Source organism: Buteo buteo, unplaced genomic scaffold (genome assembly GCF_964188355.1).
Source record: "Buteo buteo unplaced genomic scaffold, bButBut1.hap1.1 HAP1_SCAFFOLD_62, whole genome shotgun sequence".
NCBI classification, from domain to species: domain Eukaryota; kingdom Metazoa; phylum Chordata; class Aves; order Accipitriformes; family Accipitridae; genus Buteo; species Buteo buteo.
Window position 1 is genome coordinate 420,393 of NW_027439228.1, and position 20,498 is coordinate 440,890.

General features: G+C 52.6%; 2 protein-coding genes and 2 pseudogenes across 2 annotated transcripts in view; 3 read left to right on the top strand and 1 right to left on the bottom strand.

The window, feature by feature from the left end:
* Positions 1-20,498, bottom strand: part of LOC142027846 (uncharacterized) — a 327,572-nt gene that overhangs the window by 242,109 nt on the left and 64,965 nt on the right. The window lies entirely within an intron of this gene.
* LOC142027831 (olfactory receptor 2A2-like) lies at positions 185-1,072 on the top strand (annotated as a pseudogene).
* Positions 1,702-15,439, top strand: LOC142027837 (electroneutral sodium bicarbonate exchanger 1-like). The gene is made up of 20 exons (XM_075022039.1): positions 1,702-3,885; positions 4,101-4,374; positions 4,641-4,701; positions 5,196-5,381; positions 5,490-5,542; positions 5,594-5,868; positions 6,247-6,334; positions 6,840-7,110; positions 7,499-7,743; positions 7,880-8,013; positions 8,556-8,793; positions 8,844-9,011; positions 9,775-10,107; positions 10,835-10,948; positions 11,287-11,448; positions 12,067-12,318; positions 13,125-13,193; positions 13,736-13,909; positions 14,009-14,106; positions 15,319-15,439. The coding sequence occupies exons 1-20, from the start codon at positions 3,725-3,727 to the stop codon at positions 15,437-15,439; spliced, it is 3,477 nt and encodes a 1,158-aa protein (XP_074878140.1). The 5' UTR covers positions 1,702-3,724.
* Positions 18,884-20,028, top strand: LOC142027851 (olfactory receptor 2A2-like; annotated as a pseudogene).

Consider the following 20,498-nt stretch of genomic DNA (forward strand, 5'->3'; position numbering starts at 1 on the left):
AGAAGGGAGCTGCAGCGTAAAGAGTAAAGGACACAACATTCTTAGGAAAACTCTCCTTTTTCTTTCCTTTTCCTTGCTCCTTCGCTTCCAGATCTCCGTGGTCGCAGTTTGTGCTGCCTCACCTCCAGCACAGCGTGCAGAATGAAAAGACTGTCACAGAATTCGTCTTCCTGGGGTTCTGCAGCACCCCAGCCCTGCAGCGCTGCCTCTTTGGCCTTTTCTCTGCCCTCTGCTCTGCCACTCGGATGGGAAACACACTTGTCTTTCTGCGTATCTGCCTGGACTACTGCCTCCACAGCCCCAGGTACTTCTTCCTCTGCCACCTCTCCATCGCGGACATCTGCTACACCTCCAGCAATGTCCCCGTATGCTAAGGAGCCTCCTTGGACAAGGCAGAACTCTCTCCGTTGCTGGGTGTGGGGCACAGATCCATCTTTATTTAATCTTTGCACTTACAGCGTGCGTGCTGCTGGCCGTGATGTCTCATGTTCGCTACGTGGCAATCTGCCGTCCCCTCTGCTGTGCCCTCATCATGATCTGGAGGCTGCGCCTCACCCTTGCCACAGTTTTGTGGGCTTTGGCGTTCGTATTTGGTACACTGCAAGCCTCTCTGGCTTTACACCTGCCTTTCTGTGGCCCCTGCGAGGCTGTCCACTTCTCCTGTGAAATTCTTGCTGTCTTAAAGCTGGCCTGCACTGCCGCTCCTGCCAATAAAGTCCTGATCTTTGCTGTTTGTGTGTGCTTCTTCCTCTTCCCTTTAGCCTTAATCCTGATTTCCTCCCTGGACATCCCGGCCACCGATCTGCGCATCCACTCTGTGCCAGGATGGCACGAAACCTTGTCCACATGTGGCTCTCACCCGACCGTGGTGGGTGTCTTTTATGGAAACGCCATCTTCATGTACGCGGGGCCCGGGAGCGGTAAGTCCTCTGGGAGGGAGACAGTTCTTTCCCTTTTCTACACTCTCGTCAGCCCCAGTTTGAAGCCCGTCATTTACAGTCGGAGGAACAAGCAGGTGAAGGAAGCCTTGCTGAAGCTTCAGAGAAGGAAGAGGGTCTTTCATTCCGTCTAGCTGGCGCTCTAGGCTTTCACCTGTCTCCTGTCTTTCTGCTCTTTCTTCTTGAGCTCTTGGGGTATTTCTCACGGAATGTTAAGTGGTTAAAACGTAACACAAGACATGGTTATTCAAATGCATTTGTCTCTTGTTTCTCTGTGCAGCCTGATGAATATCATGGCACTAAATGACTCATTGTTATTCCTTGTATTGCAGATAACTAATTCTTGTTCCTCAGATGCAGCTGTCCTAGGCGGGTAGTATGTTTCACCGGAACTGTTGACCCAGGTGGAAAAAACAGTCTTCTCGGTTCTAGCTAGCAGCCAGGATAAACTACTGTGTAGCAGGGTTTTTTTCTGAATCTACCCATTGATCCAATAAGATATTCTTTTTCCCTACTGTATTTGTGCCTCCTGTTATCCTCAGGATGCTAGAGCTTCAGCTCTACTGTTAGAAAGAAAAAGAGAGAAAACATGATGCTGCTAGTGGGCTTTGCTTCTCAGGAGGGTGAACGAGCCTGAGAAGGGTTTTCCTTCTGCACACTTTTGAGCCTGACACCTCTCATGCAGGAAGTTTCTCTGTTCTGGAGAGTTTTTGCTCAAAGCAGAGCTGGCTTCTCCCCAGGCACTAAGTTTTCCAAGCGGGAAGGCTCTAGGGGTGCATGGCTTTAAGTAGCTGCCTGGATCCGCATCATAGCTTGTGATTTCACAATGGTCCCTATTGTGTCTCTGGAGTTGGTGCACACTGGGTGCCACTTAGCTCCTCCCGTGAGGGCTACTCCATCAGTCCCTGGGGAATCGGGCCCCCTGACTGACCTGGAGGTTCAGTTGTCCCCGAAACCCAGTGACTGACGTGAGGATGAACCCAAACGGGGGTTACAAAATGACACTTCTGGAAGAGTTACAGGTAGCACGGCCGGGGCTCAAAAGTGCAGTTTTGTGGGTTGGGGTTGTTTTTTTTCCAGTTTGGAAATCACTTTTTTAGACAGGAACCTCAAGAACAAAGCAGGAGGTGGGTTTTTTTGGTCTGAAACACTCATCCCTCTCCTGCTGTATTAAAGACGTCCAGACTCTCGTGGTATACAGTAGAGGTGATGTTATGGGCTGTTTTATTTGCGTATGGGAAGGAAAACCTCCTACAAGTCCGTGGTTTTAGGGCTGTGCCTGAAGGAGGAGGAGGCGGCACGTAGAGGCGTGATGGCTCGTGGACTCGCGTGGACGCAGGGGTGGGTGATGGCTGGGAGGACGTAAGGGAGCTCTCCACCCCCAGCCCCAACTTTTCCCTTCTTGTCGTTGCTAAACAGAGACATGACGAGGAGGCAGTGATTGACCGGGGAAGAAGGAGCAACACTGTCAGTGTTCGCTATGAGGAGGAGGAGTTGGAAGGTGAGTCTCTGCTGAGATCCTGGTAGAGGAGCCACCAGCCCAGCGCGTTTTCCCATTGCACAAAGTCTCTCCTGTGTGCCTTGTTGGGTGTCACATCATGTGCAGCAAAACGTGCCGCGCTTCTCAATGAAGCAGCACAGTTATTGTCACGTTTTTTACTATTACGGCTTTTTAAACGGAGGGAAAAAGCCCCCCGGGAGGCCACGGTGTGAGTTGTAGCCACAGGGCTCGATAATTCACGGCTTTTTTTCTCGCAGAGGCTGCTCCTGGCTTGGAGAGGTCAGGAGAATCATTTCAGGGCTGCAGACGCGGGGCTGTGATTTTCTTTTTTTGTTCTGGAGTTCATTACGATGGGACTGATTTGATCGTCTCTTGTCGCCTCGTGCCATACAGAGATTTTGAAAATAATTAGCTTGTGTTGCTGCTTAATGAGCAAGTCTGAGTGTTGTCCAGCCGAAGCTGGAATTTGAGAAGAGGTCCAATACTTTGGGGGCACTTTTAGATGACCCAGAGCCAACACTTGTTGTTGCTGTGTTGTTGCAAAGCTCGAGTAAAATAGGCTTGGAAAAAAGGAGGTCCAGTGAAAATAACATTCAGGGAAGCTGGCGTTGCTCCTGGGATATATAACCGTGGCTTAGCAAGGCACCGGCCACCTCAACCATTGCCGCAATGCCGAGAGTGCTGCAAAAACCGCTGCTTTTTCGCAGGCCACCGGACCCTGTACGTGGGCGCGCGGATGCCACTGGTTAGGCAGAGCCACCGGCATCACCGACGCCACAGCCAGAAGCATCGGGAAGGGGAACGGGAGAAGGACTCTGCCCCGATGGAGCAGGGCTACCACTGTAAGTCCCACCGCGGCATTCGCTAAACTCCTGGGGGCAACGTGGGCGCTGGGGCCTTCTGCAAGCAGGTCCCCGTGGCTAGTTTGAGTGAGTTGCTGTTCTTCCGAGGGAAAGTGGCCGTATTGAGCAACACCCTCTTTTTCCCAAGTTTTCTTTTTTTTTGTTGTTTTTTTTTGTTTGTGTTTTTTTTAATGCAGTTAAATGCATAATGGGTTTAGGCTCGTCTTCCTTAGAGGGATCCTGGCTTTAAAAATGGCAATGTGGGGAAGGAAAGCAGCCCATCCTCATGCAGAGGTGGACTAGATGCTTCTCCTTCTCCACGGCTCTGTGCAAGCCCAGACAGACGCAGAAGAGAGGGGCCAGCCCAGTGTTTATGGCTGCACTGGTGCTGATGGCCACTTTGCACGTGAGCGTGACGAGCTGTGTTCAGGCGCGGTAACGGGATGGGTCTTTGCCTTCTGCCCCCAGGCTCCCCGTCCCAGCGGGTGCAGTTCATTCTCAGGAGCAAGGAGGATGAGCAGCACCTCCCTCACCACTTGTTCTCCGAGCTGGATGAGATCTGTGTAAAAGAGGGCCGAGATGGCGAGTGGAAGGAAACGGCAAGGTAAATCCCTGCTGCTTGGCTGCGGTGGGAGAGGAGTCCCTGCACCGGCAGCGCCCGTGGGCTCTGCTTTCTCCTCTCCAGGATGCGAAGCTTTTGCAGCTGCAGGTGGCGGCACGAGGAGCCTTCTCCTCTTGCCACCCCGTGGCTCTGTCAAAGGGGTTGCAGAGCTGGGGCTGTTTTCTTGCAATGGGGCTGATCGCACCCGATGTCCGCAGGTGGCTGAAGTTTGAGGAGGACGTGGAAGATGGCGGCGAGCGCTGGAGCAAGCCCTACGTTGGCACGCTGTCCTTGCACAGCCTCTCCGAGCTGAGGAGCTGCATCAGCAACGGGTCGGTGCTGCTGGACATTTGTGCCAACAGCATCGAAGAGATTGCAGGTACCATGGGCGCTGCATCCCTCCGGGAACGGCCGAGCTCAGCTCGCCACGGTGCTCTTCACTCCCAAATCAAACCCTGCCCCAATGGCACGTCCTTTTCCAGAAGTGCCACTGTGTTTTTCTCATGAGCTGTTTTTGGATGTAGACTGGGCATGCAACAGTCGCACCGTTTTTTTATTCCAATGCGGGGTCCTTTTGAAAGCAGTTTGTGGGGTTGGAGAAGCCACTAGAGAATATTCTGCAGCCAAAAAGGAGCGTGTGTCAGGGCTTAGCAGGCTGCTCTTAGAAATACAGAGTCTGCGTAAGAGCTGAACCTCCTTAAAGGAACTATTTCTTACAAGCTGTTTCCTCGCATTCTTTTTTTTGCTTTTGCCTTAAGATCCAGCATGTAAGAGTTTTAAGGCAGAGTTTATCTGGCGATGACCAAGCAGTGTATTTCTGTGGGGAAGATACTTGAAGTTAATTGCAAAAGCCGCTTTGGAGAAGTTATCTTTGGCTGGCGGCAGGTCTCCATTCAGCCCTTTCAAGGGCTGGAGAAGTCGGAGCCGTTCTTAGCACGTTTCTCCCTGGGCTCGGCAAATTGCACTCCATCAGCACGGGAAGCTCTGGGAACGTCTGTGCTATAGATCGCTTATAATTTGGGTGAACGTGTAGAGTCAGAAAGGCCAGGTCGGGCAAGAAAATTGCGTCATTTAGAATGGGAAATATTTATCTTAGCGGAATGATGAATAAGCACTTGGATGCCATGTTTCTTAGCAGAAGAAAATTCTCGTTTTGGCTGCAAAGGCTGAACATTATTAAAAGGCCTTGCTATGCAAGGCTGAGCCGGCATTAGGGTGCAGCCTGTGTGGCACAGCCTTCCCTGGGGGCTTTGGGGGTCGGGACTTGTTGGGGTTTCTGCTCTGATGGCTTTGTTTCCCTTTGCCATCCTCAGATACGATCCTGGCCCAGCAAGAACAGTCCACGGAGTTTGACGAGCACGTGCGGGCGCAAGTTCGAGAAGTCCTTTTGAGGAAGCACCACCATCAGAACGAGAAGACAACCAACCTTCTGCCCGCTGTCTGCTCGTTTGCTGATGTGAGCAAGAGGCAGTCAGACCTGCACCTCCTCTACAAGCCAGGTGAGGCTTTCTGCAGGGCTGTGGCCCCATTAGACTTGTCCGGGCAAAGGAGAAGCGTCCCAGTTGCTCCTCGTCCATCTTTCTGAGTGTCTTTCTTTTTCCTACCAGCCCAAACAATCACCTCTTGTCCTTCTCCCACCGCTGCAGAAGCTAAAGATGGGGTGAACCCTGAGAGCAGAGCAACGGATTTAAGCAAGGTGAGACACTCGTAGCTTTCTCACGCCTTTAGGGCCAGATTTGCTCTTGCAAACTTGGCTGGAGAGTGTGCTGCAGAGCGCTGTGGGCTTTGCTTTTGGGGTAATTGCCTGAAAATCGCTTGTCGTGCCCAGGCGGAGCTGCACTTCATGAAGAAAATTCCCACCGGGGCTGAAGCATCCAACGTGCTCGTAGGAGAGCTGGATTTCCTTCACCAGCCCATCGTGGCATTTGTCCGCCTGAGCCCGGCTGTCCTCCTCTCGGGCATGACGGAAGTTCCCATCCCAACAAGGTGCGAATGAGAAGCGCAAATTTTTTCCGTAAAAAAGACACCCAACCAAAGATCGAGTTGCAGGCATCAGTTTGGTGTCCCAAGGGAACAAGGCGAGTGGGAGGGGGAGCAAGCACGTTTCCCCCACCCGCATCTCCTCGCCTTCATTTCTCCATTCCCTGCTGTAGCTTTTAAACCCATCGGCCAATTGTAATGAAAGTTGGCCCCCAAATGAAATTTGCCGTCGGTTTTGAAGAATTTCAAATTCATCGTGGCGTCGCTGAGCCTACGTGTCCCGTCTTGAGCCACGCTCCGGGCTGGGAGCTGCCAGGGCTTTCCTTGGGTGCTCTTGGAGCAAGGACACCTTCTTCTCTCTCTCATTTTGTTTTTCTTGCCCAGGTTCCTGTTTGTTTTGCTTGGACCAGAAGGAAAAGCCCATCAGTACCATGAGATCGGCAGGTCCATGGCCACTATCATGACAGATGAGGTGCGACAAGATGAGATAGCTCCGGGTCATTTTTGCCTTTCTTCAGCTCTCCCTGTCTCTGAAGTAGTGAGGAAGAGGATTTGCTGTCCCAGCTGCCCGCAGCTCTCCAAATAGCCCAGCCCTCTTTCTCACCCCGAAGCGAACACGCAGATTTGCATCACCCCACATCCTGGAGGCTGAAATCCCACCCGGGGTGCATCCTGCACCTCATCCTTCTTGCCGGGGTCCCCAGCACGCTGTCCCCAGTGGTGGCATTGCCAGGGCCAGTCAAACTTCTCTTGCTCTTTAAGCAGAAGGGTATGGTGTGCCATGGGGGACGGGGGCCTCGTGGGGGAGATGATTACAAATGCCCTGACGCACAGATTTTTCCTTTTGGGGGAGTATTTCCTGCCCTTTCCAGCAGGAAATTTTGGGGAAAAAGCCTTGCGTTTAGCCAAGAGCTTATTGCACTGGTTAGGACCTCCGAGCTGGGTTGTCCTCTCACCAGGTTGTCTTCTCTTGGCAGGTTTTCCGTGACGTTGCCTATAAAGCCAAGAACGGGGCTGACCTCGTGGCTGGCATCGACGAGTTTCTGGATCAGGTCACGGTCTTGCCGCCAGGAGAGTGGGATCCATCGATCCGAATCGAGCCCCCGAAAAACGTCCCTTCGCAGGTGGGAGGCGCGAGGGGGACGGGCGGGACGGCTGGGGATGCTGTTCAGGGGCCCAAATTCACAAGGTCCCACTCTGACACAGTCACAGAGCCAGACCAGAAGCAAAACAAGCCAGCGGTTACAAGTCCATAGCTTTATCTTACTTCCATTTTAACAGGAAAAAAGGAAGATGCCAGGAGCTCTTGACGACAGTGCTTCTGACAGCACGCTGGAGAAACACAGTGGCCCTGAACTGCAGCGGACGGGAAGGTGGGAGCTTTAATAGTTTGGGTTTTTTTTCTGTTTGCTTCTCAAATCTGAGCATGCACCCTCCCTTCTAGCAGGTCTTTGGGGTTAGCTGGTTCAACGAAGGGGCTCCGCATTGCCAGCTTGGTCCCCTGGGCTGGGCAGGGGGGAGATCTGGGCAGCTGGGCTCAGCCCCAGCCATCACCATTGCACGCAGGTTTCCTTGATTTGGGAGGAAGGAGAGTGCTTCTTTTTAGCCACGAAAGTGACTCCGTGCTTCTGATTGCCCTTCTGCAGCAAAGCAAAGTCACCGTGTTCCTCCAAGAGAACAGACTCTCTTCTTTTTCCTTCCTGCAGGCTCTTTGGAGGTTTGACCCTGGACGTGAAGCGGAAAGCCCCGTGGTTCTGGAGCGACTTCCGGGATGGTCTGAGCCTGCAGTGCCTGGCGTCCTTCCTCTTCCTCTACTGTGCCTGCATGTCCCCTGTCATCACCTTTGGGGGACTGCTGGGGGAGGCGACCAATGGCCAGATAGTGAGCACGTCTCTCTGTTGGGGGGCATGGGGGAGGATAAAAGTCAGGCCAAAGTCCTCGCTGCAGTGAATCGGCTTTGGTTTTTGTTTCTCCCTAACGATTTATTTACTCACGGCTGCCTCTCTTCCCCGGACAGAGTGCCATGGAGTCGCTGCTGGGCGCGTCCATGGCCGGCGTGGTGTATTGCCTCTTTGCCGGCCAACCTCTCACCATCCTCGGCAGCACCGGACCCGTCCTCGTGTTTGAGAAGATCCTCTACAAATTCTGCAAGTAAGGCTGGCTGCCGCAGCTGGGTGCTGCGAGAGCCTTCAGAAGGGGGCAGTGATGGAGAAAAGATGCTTTGCTTTGCTTTTCTGTTTCTTAGGGGTAGTTGCTAGATTTTAGTGACAGTCCTTTTGTTGCTATGGCTTTGATGGGAGATAAACCACCCTTATTGCCATAAGGTTTATCATTAAGCCCCAGCTTGCTGGCAGCAGGTGACTGGGTGCAAACCCAGCTGGTTTCAGTGTCAGGGCATCAGGGTGATGTGGGAGAACACCACCTGGCCCAAGAGGGACCTGACCTCAAGCAGCCTCCAAGGTGTTAACACAAGATCCTTGTTCAACAGTGGTAACTAAATAATTGGCCTCTCCTCCTGTGGGTCTACACCCTGCACCACAGCCCCGAGGCTCTCTGTAGTAGTACCTGGAAACTGCATTTCCCATCCGCAGCCTTGACACGCTCCAGAATTGCTCCCTGTTTTCCCCGAAGGCAGGCATGTCTCAGGGCCTCTTGCTGGCCTTTGCAGCCTTTGTTTCATTTTGCTTTCCCAGGGAGTACACGCTCTCCTATCTGTCTCTGCGGGCGTGCATTGGGCTGTGGACCGCCTTCTTGTGCATAGTGCTGGTGGCCACCGATGCCAGCTGTTTGGTGTGCTACGTCACCCGCTTCACGGAAGAAGCCTTTGCCTCCCTCATCTGCATCATCTTCATCTACGAGGCTCTGGAGAAGCTGAGTCACCTGCGAGACACCTACCCTGTGCACATGCACAGCAAGCTGGACTTCCTCACCAGCTACTAGTGGGTTTTTTTCCCCCTGAGAAAGCTGCTGCCCCTTGGCAGGATCTGCGGGCTGCACCTCCATCGCCTTTCCCTTACCCCTGTCTTGGCTTCTCTCCTCCCAGCTGTAAGTGTGAGGCACCGACCCATCCCAGCAACGAAACGCTGCGTTTCTGGGCGAGCAACGGGATCAACGTGTCTGGCATCGCCTGGGAAAACCTCACGGTGACCGTAAGTGCCCCGAGCCACTGCTTCCTCGCGCCGCGGCCACGGGGTCCAGGGGCATTTGCATGGTGCAAAAGTCAGAGCCCTTCAGGGAATGATGGGCTTCAAACTGTGCTAGTGCTGCTCGGAAAAGTCCTTGCTTAAATCTAGCGTGTGGTTTGTTAAAACCGCTTGGTCCTCGGGAGGAGAGTCCACCTTGTCCCAGTCTACCTGGTCCCCAGCGTTGTGGGTAGGTAGCAAGTGTCCCCCTCAAGCCTGTTGCCGGACAGTATTTCTGACTGGGAGGAAGGTTAAGTAGTGGGTGGTTTGATTATTGTAGAAGTTGTAGGTAGGACTTAAGTTCATGCTTGAAAGGTAGTAATTGGCCTCCTTAATGGGTTCCTAGTAACTCTGGGCCTTGCTTTCTCGTTCAGTGCTGTCTGTAGGTACATGCATAAATTTGCATGTCTGAGCAGCCTCTCAGGCTGTTGTGGCTGGAAGCAGAGCCCGGGCCTAGGGCGGCAGGCTCTTATGGTGGCCTTCATCCCCTCTTGGCCAGGTTCTGCGAGCCCTCCCCTGGGAAGGGACGATTTGTCTCTTCTCCTCCTTTCCTACCATGGTTGTCTTTAGCCCTCCTTCCCTCTTCCCTCTCTCTCTCTCCCCAAGAGTTTCCAGTGTTTCCTTCCCCTCTGGTGTCTTCTTTAGCCACGATTGCTCGAATGGCAGGCAGAGGATGTGCCGAGGGTGCGTGGTATGGTGTCCCCTCACATCTCGTTTCTCCGCTCTATAGTTCGATGTGTCACTTGTTCAGCTGCTGCTGCTCATTACATATAAATCTCCATTGGCAGGAGCAGTTAGAGGGTCGTGGATCTTGGACCAAGATCCTCAAAACCCCCTAGCTACGCGAGGTTTCCCTGCCGCACGTGCACTGCCTTTGTGTCCTGACGCTCTGTTTCTCCAGGAATGTCGGCATTTGCGTGGGGAGTTTCAAGGACCTGCCTGTGGACGCGACGGCCCCTACACGCCTGATGTGTTCCTCTGGTGCTGCATCCTCTTCTTCGCCACCTTTGCCCTGTCAAGCTTCTTGAAGAAGTTTAAAACCAGCCGCTACTTTCCAACCAGAGTAAGTAGAAGATGGTGGCCAGCGTCCATCTCCACACTCGTTTCCCAAAATGGCTTTCCTGGAGCACTAAGCAGTATTAGCCCCGCCATGGTCAAGCTGGGAAACGTTGGCCTTGCAGGCCAAGCTCTCCAAGAGCTTGGATGTCCCGCACTCATTTCCGTGAGTGCAAAATCATCGTAGCATTTCCCACCTGCCTCGCGATCTGCCCCAGATTGAAGATTTTTGGGGTTTGATTTTTTTTAATTTTTTTTTTTTTCCCCCTCCTCAGGTAGTAGGAAGTCAGGTTTCCCAAAGTTTTGGGGGTTGGGGTTGTGGTTTTTTTTCCCTACCTTCTGCGCATTATGTGCTCGAGCGGAAAGTAGATTCGAATGAGGAGGTTCCTTTTGAGGACTAAAGGATGCCTCAGTGCCTTGTTGCCGTTGTAGCTGTGAGTGTAGCTGTAGTGGCAGACATCTCTTTTCTTATTTTTAATATTATTATTATTATTTTTAGGTTTTGACTTAAACCAACCCTTGTCCGCCTAATTAAGCTTTTTTTATTATCTGACGCCAGATCTCACGGGGACAAACACAGCAACAGTATCTAAGCAAGGGATCAGGCTGCATGTGCTCAGAGGGGTGGTGGGATTTGGTTAACCAGCCTGAATGTTGTGGATGTCCGCAACTCTTGCATCTCACGTTACGGCCCTGTTTGCCATGCCCCTTTCACCTCTGGTTTCTCGCCCCAGGTACGGTCCACGGTGAGCGACTTTGCTGTTTTCCTCACCATCGCCATCATGGTGCTCCTTGACTTTGTGGTTGGGATCCCATCGCCAAAGCTCCAGGTCCCCCACACGTTCAAGGTAATGGGGTGTTTTGGCACGTGGGGGTGCCACAAGGTGATGCCGGGGCAGGGCAGGGCTGAGTCTGGAGGAGATGCTGGTGGTGTGACCATCTCCTCTTCCACCTCCAAGTGCCTTGCTTCCTCCTGGCAACGAGAAGATGGCCCCAAAACTAGATACCTACAGGAGAAGTACCTAGAGGTGCTTGCAAAGAGGAGACTGGCACTGCTGAAGCCCACGGGAGAGGGGGACATGAAGCCAGGGCTGGGAGGTGCTCTGACACAGGGAGGGAGGGGAAAAGGAAAGCCAGTGGAGTGCCTGGGCTGGGAGACGATGCTGATGTGTGGGCTTTGTTGCAGCCTACCAGAGACGACCGCGGGTGGTTCATCAACCCCATAGGACCCAACCCTTGGTGGACGGTGTTGGCTGCGCTCGTCCCAGCTCTGCTCTGCACCATCTTGATATTCATGGACCAGCAGATCAGTGCCGTTATTGTGAACAGGAAGGAGCACAAGCTGAAGGTAAGGGCCTGCGAGAGATGACCCCGGCCCCAGCCCCTTCTGGGCTGCAGGTCTGGGGAGAAGCTCTTATTGCCGATGCTTTCTGAAGGCATTGGTTTGGGACAAGGTCAGGCTGCGTGGCAGGATGCTCTCCTGGATTAACGATGATGCAGGGAGCAAGTGACAGGGCAGTTCAGATGAGCAACCTTTTGGAGGAGCAAATTAATCTTGGAGCAATATGGAAGCGCGTTTTTGTTTTGAAACGGCAGCGGCAGCAGGTGCGGGGAATGCATTGTTTTGATGCGCTGCCAGGGATAACTCAGAGTCACACCTTCCTCGCAAGTGGTAGAATTTTCTTTGTGAGTGAAAAAAACGGTTTGGTGGTTTTGGGTTGTGGGTGGGTATTTTTTGGAGAAGTATGTATCGCACAAGCTCCCCATATCCCTTGTGTCTGAACTCCTGCCAGATTTTCATGCCAGGTGCTTGTGCAAAGCCTGCGTACACCCTTACTTGTTTCCATTTCTTGTTTTAAATTCTGAAGAAGTTGACCTGTGCTCGAGCAGGGTTTGAGTCTGACTTGCAACGTTATCCTTGCTCTTGTGCTATGGGATGCTCTGTTTCTTGTTTTCCTGCCTGCAGAAAGGATGCGGGTACCACCTGGACCTTTTCGTGGTGGCCGTGATGCTGGGGGTGTGCTCGGTGATGGGGCTGCCCTGGTTTGTGGCTGCGACCGTCCTGTCCATCACCCACGTGAATAGCCTCAAAGTAGAGTCTGACTGCTCAGCTCCAGGAGAACAACCCAAGTTTCTGGGGATACGAGAGCAGAGAGTCACTGGCTTGCTGATCTTTGGGCTCATGGGCTGCTCCGTCTTCTTCACTTCCGTGTTAAAGGTGAGAGGAAAATGCAAACCACCCGACAACCGCGAGCTTGTTGGAGGTTACAGAAAAACAGTCCCCTCTCTGCAGGCCTGAGTAGTTAGTTGTGGAGCGGAGGAGGAGGGGGTGATCCCAACCCTTGGGGCTTGACCCACGGTGGGAACCAGCCTCGGTTAGGCTTTGCAGCCCTTCGGGCCCCCGTTTGGTGTGCTCGAGGCAAGCGAGCAACGCAACTGCTTGAATTTTCGGGTGTCTTTCAGGCCCGCCCATGTTTATGGGTTACAGCTGAGCATATTCAGACCAGCACGTCTGCTCTCTTTCAAACAGGCAGCCCTTTACTGGCTGCAATTTGCTCCCCAAATGCCCCGGAGCAGCTGTTCCCAGGAGCTAAACACACTGAGGTCATCCCCGTGGGCTTCCTTGCACGTTCCTCCCACAAAGTAATCTCGTCTCTAGGCTAAAAGGAGGCCTGTGGCCTTTGCCTGTTGCCCCAAGATTAGGCAGAAGTGTTTTTCTACCGCCACAGAATGCGGCATAGGGTAGCACGGGTGAAATCGCCTATTTTCCTCCAACCTTTCTGGAAAATAGGAGTATTCTGAGGAGAGGTAACTCCAAAGTTCAGCCTAAAGCAGAGCCTTAGCTCACTCGTGCGCACAAAATCTTTAATGGTTAAAACCTGACCCATCTGTAAGCCTGAATGGAAGCTGGAAGGCTTCAAGCAATTTTAGGCAGTGCCTGTGGAAGAGGGTGGTAATACTGAAAATGCAATATGGAGAAAGAAACGATTGCATTCTTTTTTTTTTTTCTCTTTTCCCCCCCAGTTTATACCAATGCCTGTGCTTTATGGCGTCTTTCTCTACATGGGTGTGTCGTCGCTCAGAGGAATTCAGGTACGGACTCTTTTACAGCGTGCAGCATGTCGTTTCCCTGGTATTTTGTCTCCGTAGCAGCAGGGAAAAAAGCAGTGGCATGGGAAAAACTTCTTGCAGAGCAAGCAATGAAACTCTTTTGTGTAAGAAAAAGATTGGTGGAGGCACAGGAGGTATATAGGGCTGGGAGGACCAGGCAAGTTCAGCGCTCTCTGTTTCAGGGTTTAGGGCAGGTCAGTGTTTGGTTACGTGAAAGCGGGGGAATTCAGTGCAAAGGGAAGGCAGTTTCTGCCACTGGTGGAAATCCTCGCTGGGGGATTCAGTGGGCCGAGAAATGCTAATAATGGAACGGCACGGAATAGTTGCCGTTTGGTGGGCAGCTCTCAGGGGCAAGCCGGTTGATAGATGGAGCGAAGGGAAAATGGGTGCTGCTCCCAGGAGGAACGTGGTGGGATCCAGGATTTCTGACGGCAAGCGAGATGCTGCAAACCGCCTCCACGTCTCGAGAGGGCCAGAAACTTGCCGCAGTCCCAAGGCGGCAACCTTTCCCTTTTATTTTGCAGTTCTTTGATCGCTTGAAGCTGTTTTGGATGCCAGCGAAACACCAGCCGGATTTCATCTACCTGCGGCACGTGCCCTTGCAAAAGGTGCATTTGTTCACGGTGATCCAGCTGACCTGCCTCGTCCTGCTCTGGACCATCAAGGTGTCCCGTGCCGCCATCATCTTTCCCATGATGGTAAGAGCTGCCGCCGCTCAGCAGCGGGGTGTTTGCAGCGTTGGAATGAGAGGTGGCATCGTCTCTGAGCTCACCGCATCTTCCCTCTTATTCGTGAAGGTTTTGGCTCTCGTCTTTGTCCGGAAAGCGATGGATTTCTGCTTCTCAAAGCGCGAGCTCAGCTTTCTGGATGACCTTATGCCAGAAAGGAAGAAGAAGTTGGACGATGCCAGAAATGAAGCCAGAGAAGAAGAAGAGGTAAGGCTTGCTGGGTCCTCGGGGCTGGACATCTCCGTCGGGCTGTGAGGTTGCCTGTTTCTCTTACAGCTTGTCTGGAAACGTTGGGGGAAGATCAGCACTCAATCGAAATAGATCCCAATAGCCTGGATCCCACGTTGTAACCTTTGTTTCCTCAAGTAGCAGTGAGCTGAACGCTTGAATACAGGTGTAATTTTTAAAACGAGTCGTTTTTCACCAAGGTCATTATCATTACGATGATTATTATTAGAAGGTGCTGCTGCTGCTGCTGGCAAGATTTGCTCATAATCGTGTTTTGAACACCCAATCCCCCTGCCCCAAAACCTTTGGAGTGAACGGTTTCTACCCTGCTGCACTAATACCTATAGCTGCCAAGGGGCAGAAGGGGAGGGCAGACTGCTAAGTTTGTGCTGGGCATTCAGCTTATCTCCACTTTGACCAAAGACAGAGAACGTGATTTGTCCCTTTTTTACCTCAGGAGTCCAGGAGGGCGATGGAAGCTGCTGCTGCTGCAAGTTCAGTTCAGCTGAACGTGGGGAAGACCAGTGACATGGATATCCCAAAGCAAGGCAGTGACAGGTAAAGCCCCACCAAGCGCCAGGACCCCCGGCAAGATTAGCTTGAAGGGGTTTGGCAGAGTTTTCTCCACTTGCCTCTTTGTGGGGCATCCCACAGAAACCAGCAGGCAGCTTGGTGGGAAAATCAAATTCGGGGGCAGGGCTGCAGGAGGTGATCGCAGGGCTCTGACCCCAAGCAGAGTGGCTGCAGCACTCGCGTTTGACCCCCAAACCTTGCATCATCAGCGCCTTTACGGTAGCTGGAGTTCCTCATACTTACACATGAGGAGTTGCAGGCGTGATCTGTACCAGCAGTGGCTTAGGAACCCGGACCAGGGCTAAACCCCAGCAAGAGCCTTTGCACAGAGCTGTTGCTCTGCAGCTCCCCAGCTTGCCTCCCAAAACTCCTCATCCAGCAAAACCTCCCATGCTTATGCGCAGCTTTGATTCTCAGGGCTCCGCTGTTCCTCTTGCTGATGCTAATGCCCTTGGTGGCATCAGTTCCCATAATCACGGATTGCTGTGTAAAATATTTATTGCAGGACTGATCCTTCTGAGATTATTATCCTGGATGAAATGTCACCAACGACTGTATGGAAGGCTCTCACTTTGAAGACAGAAACCCTTTGAATCCAGGGAGGAAAAAGGTAAAGGATTGCACACGAACGTGTCCGTGCTCCTCTGCAAGCGACGGTGCACGCCTACGCTTTTCCCACGCTTTGGCCGGCAAGGCTGAGCAAACAGCCTGTCCCTGGGAACAGGCAGTGAGGACCGTGGCATGCAAACCAGCTCCTCTCTGCTGGGGTGGTCCCCCAAACAGGGCTGAATCAGCAGCAGCTGGCAGGTCTTCCACTGATGATGCTCTCCCTCTTTTTCTCTTCCCTTTGCCTTTCCCCACTCCCGCTTTTCACGTTTAGGAATCTTGACTTGGAAGGAGAGGAGCGAGAGCGTGACTCGGGGATGTGCCAACGCAGACAGAGGGAGAAAGCGCTTTGTTTCAGTTGGAGGATTCCCATTAAAGCCATGCAGATGTTTTCAGTTATCCTTGGTGTGCTTCAGGCATTCAGTGTCTCTAGACCAGCAAGCTGAGGTGAACGTCACAGTCAATGGGAGTTTGGTGGTGTTAAGTCTGTGTGCGTACGTGTGCGTGTGGGGGTGTGGGTTTGTAGTGGTAGAGGGACTGCTACTGCTTTATCATTCAGTGCTCTTCTTTTGATACCTAATTCCTCCGCTTTTTTTTTTTTTCCTCTTTTTTCCAAATGTAAACTGGGAATGTCCAAAATAATTTTCTGTTATATTTGATGCATTCTCCACTTTCTTCTTCATCACGACCGGGTTTTTGGTCTGGTTTGGGGTCCTGGCTTTAATTCACTCTTCTGTCTCTTACTGGTACGAGAGGGATGCCCTCTGTGGCAGGGCAGCATAGAGAGCGTCCGAGCAGTTGGCCTAAGGTGAAAGAGAAGCATTTGCTCCCTGCGCTTCAGTTTTACCTCTCTTGCTTGGTTTGGTTTTGGTTTTGGTTTTTTTGCTTTGGCTCTGCCATCAGCCTGGGAGCTGCAAAATGCAGAACTGCCACCTTCTTGTCCCCTGGCTGTACACTGCATCTAAGGGAGCACTTCAGGTATTTGATTTTGAGTACACCGTATGGTCACAGGAGCGGCCAGATGAGACCTGGGGGGGGCTCTGTGTCCCTGGGCTGCCCCCTCTGTTGTTCCTCCACTTTCCTTCTGTATTGGGTCTGGCTGAGTTGGAGTTCTTTTACCCCATAGCAGCCCTCGTAGTGCTGTGCTCTGTACTGGTAGCTAGAAAGCTGTTGATAACACAGCAGTGTTTTGGCCATGGCTGAGCAGTGCTGGCACAGCATCAAGGCTGTCTCTCTAACATTCCCCCCCTCCCCAGTAGGCTGGGGGTGGGCAAGATCTTGGGAGGCAACGTAGCCAGGAAGAAGGCATACAGGCAGCAAGAAGAGGCATCTCGGTAGCAAGTAAATCTTAGGTCCCTTCAGATGCTGGGGACCCTGCGTTCATGCAGCATTGGGCAGACCCCAGATGGATTTTCCCTTGGCACACTGTACAGATCCTGCCTGTGGAGAAGTTCCTCCTTTTGGTCATTCACGGTGTTATACAACTTTTCTTAGAAGAAAACAACTCTATGCGTAAAGGATGTTCACGCGCGGACTTCTTGCTGCACTTTAGATAACGGCAGGGCCGCGCAGGTGGCGTAATCGCTGGTACCAAGCAGGAGCTGCCTGGAGGCTCCTCTGTCACAGTCAACCAGCTCCGTTTATCCTGCGGCCAAGGGCCATGTGTAGGGACACAGCCTGAAGGCCACGCCGTACGTACGGTGCAGCACAGACCTGCACCCGCTCCGGTGAACTGTTAGGTGGATCCCCAACTCCTGGAGGTACAGTGATCTCCCAGTCAGGATCTCTGCAGCAGGCTGTTAAACTGCACGGTAACTTGGGAACCAGAGAAGATCCAGATCTGGAGGGGATGGTTAACCACAGGGCCTCACGTTGAACCTCCTCTAAGCTCGTCCTGTGCTTCCAGGGTTCTCGAGCCTCTCGGGGGGCATCTCCCAGACTGGCCGGTGACTCCCAGCTCCCTCGTTCCTGCCTTCCCCTCCCTGCCTGCCTGCCCCACTGTGGCCCCTGCAGCAGCACTCAGCTGAGCACCCTCCGTTGCTCCTGGGGAAAGAGCGTCCTCCTTGCTCTCCGTGGCATTCCCCCAGCACACGGTGCTGTAGCGAGGACAAGGCAGTCAGATACAGACACAGCCTGTTGAACAGAGCGTCCTGCACGCAGTGCTTCCGATAGAGCAGCTCAGGAGCGAGGAGGTGAGCTGGGTGTGCTGCCTCTCACAAAGAGCATTTGACATCGGTGACCTTCCCCGCTGGACCCTCTGCAGCCTCTCTTTTTCCCGATGTTGTAGGTGTTAGGTTGTGTGGTTAAAGGTTCATCTCCACAAACACAGAGGAGGACAAAGGAGCAATGGCAGGCAGGGGAACCCCAGGGACCTAGGCAGAGGCAAGGGAGCACCCTGCTGTGGCTTTTCCCAGGGCTGTCGCAGGAGAGGGATCGCCCAGCTTGTCTGGGTATGAGGCTCACCAGACAAGTATTGACTCTCCCTTGCTCACCTCACAGACTGACGGGGGGAATGCGCTTCTGTGGCCATGCCCTGCCTCTGAAGCCCGGCCGTAGACAAAAAACTGGCTCAAACTGTGAAGGTTACCAGGCGAGACGTGACTGGGTGCACGTGTGTGGCAAGGTCTGTGCATGTGAATGTCTGAAACTGGATTCTGAGCTGTCAAGCAGAAGCCTGCTTCTCGCTACACGCAGCCAGCGTGGGCTGGTTGTAAATTTGGGTAACACCTGGAATAAGCAAAAGTGGCATGTCCCGAATCCTACAGTTAATAACGAGCTAGGAGAGAGAAGCCTTAATTCGGAGGCTGATCAGGCATTGTACTGCTCCCATAGACAACTTAGATTGGGAACACTGGGGGCGTGGGGTTCCAGAAAGAAGAGGTGGTGGCAAAAAGAAGGGTTCCCAGAAAGAAGAAGGGATCTTGAAGAGAAGGAGGGGACCCAGGAAGGAAAAGGTGAAGATCCTGGCTGGAGGAAGTATCCTGGAAGTGGCGGAAGATCTTGGAGACCAGAGAGCTGCGTGGAGACAAGTGCCAGGGGATGCCCAGGGACCTTGACCAGCACCCTGCGAAACTGGTAACGGCGAGCAGCTGCACAGCAGGAACCAAGGTGATGTTCTGCCTGACCTTCCTGGACCTGCAGTAGCCTCCCTGCTGGGATAGGGGAGTTGGCTCAAGCAACTGCAGGATTCAATAGGAATGCATTTCACCAAGGTAAAGAGGACACAGCAGTGGCTTGGAAATGCTGGTTGGTTTAATGGTAAAACTGGAATTATTCTGTCAACTGTGCATTCCTTTTAATATGGACTTAATTTAAAACGGCTGCTTTGAAGTTGTTCTGGCTTCACCTTAATCGACACCTGCAATCTTCATCATCTTATCTTCTCCAACAGCGACACCACACCCTGCCCCTCCCCACCCCCTGCAAACAAAAACCAAAACCAACCCAGGAAAAGAAAGACTTCAAGGGCAAGCTAGGCAGCAAAGTTGTGCGAGATTGGTCAAACTGCTCAAAGTTTGCAGGGAGATTGGAGCTTGCAATTCAGATGTACGTCACTCAGCGTGGGGAGGGTAGTACGCACCTTTCACTGGAGTCAGAGGGAAAAACAGGGAGAAGGGAGCTGCAGCGTAAAGAGTAAAGGACACAACATTCTTAGGAAAACTCTCCTTTTTCTTTCCTTTTCCTTGCTCCTTCGCTTCCAGATCTCCGTGGTCGCAGTTTGTGCTGCCTCACCTCCAGCACAGCGTGCAGAATGAAAAGACTGTCACAGAATTCGTCTTCCTGGGGTTCTGCAGCACCCCAGCCCTGCAGCGCTGCCTCTTTGGCCTTTTCTCTGCCCTCTGCTCTGCCACTCGGATGGGAAACACACTTGTCTTTCTGCGTATCTGCCTGGACTACTGCCTCCACAGCCCCAGGTACTTCTTCCTCTGCCACCTCTCCATCGCGGACATCTGCTACGCCTCCAGCAATGTCCCCGTATGCTAAGGAGCCTCCTTGGACAAGGCAGAACCCTCTCCGTTGCTGGGTGTGGGGCACAGATCCATCTTTATTTAATCTTTGCACTTACAGCGTGCGTGCTGCTGGCCGTGATGTCTCATGTTCGCTACGTGGCAATCTGCCGTCCCCTCTGCTGTGCCCTCATCATGATCTGGAGGCTGCGCCTCACCCTTGCCACAGTTTTGTGGGCTTTGGCGTTCGTATTTGGTACACTGCAAGCCTCTCTGGCTTTACACCTGCCTTTCTGTGGCCCCTGCGAGGCTGTCCACTTCTCCTGTGAAATTCTTGCTGTCTTAAAGCTGGCCTGCACTGCCGCTCCTGCCAATAAAGTCCTGATCTTTGCTGTTTGTGTGTGCTTCTTCCTCTTCCCTTTAGCCTTAATCCTGATTTCCTCCCTGGACATCCCGGCCACCGATCTGCGCATCCGCTCTGTGCCAGGATGGCACGAAACCTTGTCCACATGTGGCTCTCACCCGACCGTGGTGGGTGTCTTTTATGGAAACGCCATCTTCATGTACGCGGGGCCCGGGAGCGGTAAGTCCTCTGGGAGGGAGACAGTTCTTTCCCTTTTCTACACTCTCGTCAGCCCCAGTTTGAAGCCCGTCATTTACAGTCGGAGGAACAAGCAGGTGAAGGAAGCCTTGCTGAAGCTTCAGAGAAGGAAGAGGGTCTTTCATTCCGTCTAGCTGGCACTCTAGGCTTTCACCTGTCTCCTGCCTTGCTGCTCTTTCTTCTTGAGCTCTTGGGGTATTTCTCACGGAATGTTAAGTGGTTAAAACGTAACACAAGACATGGTTATTCAAATGCATTTGTCTCTTGTTTCTCTGTGCAGCCTGATGAATATCATGGCACTAAATGACTCATTGTTATTCCTTGTATTGCAGATAACTAATTCTTGTTCCTCAGATGCAGCTGTCCTAGGCGGGTAGTATGTTTCACCGGAACTGTTGACCCAGGTGGAAAAAACAGTCTTCTCGGTTCTAGCTAGCAGCCAGGATAAACTACTGTGTAGCAGGGTTTTTTTCTGAATCTACCCATTGATCCAATAAGATATTCTTTTTCCCTACCGTATTTGTGCCTCCTGTTATCCTCAGGATGCTAGAGCTTCAGCTCTACTGTTAGAAAGAAAAAGAGAGAAAACATGATGCTGCTAGTG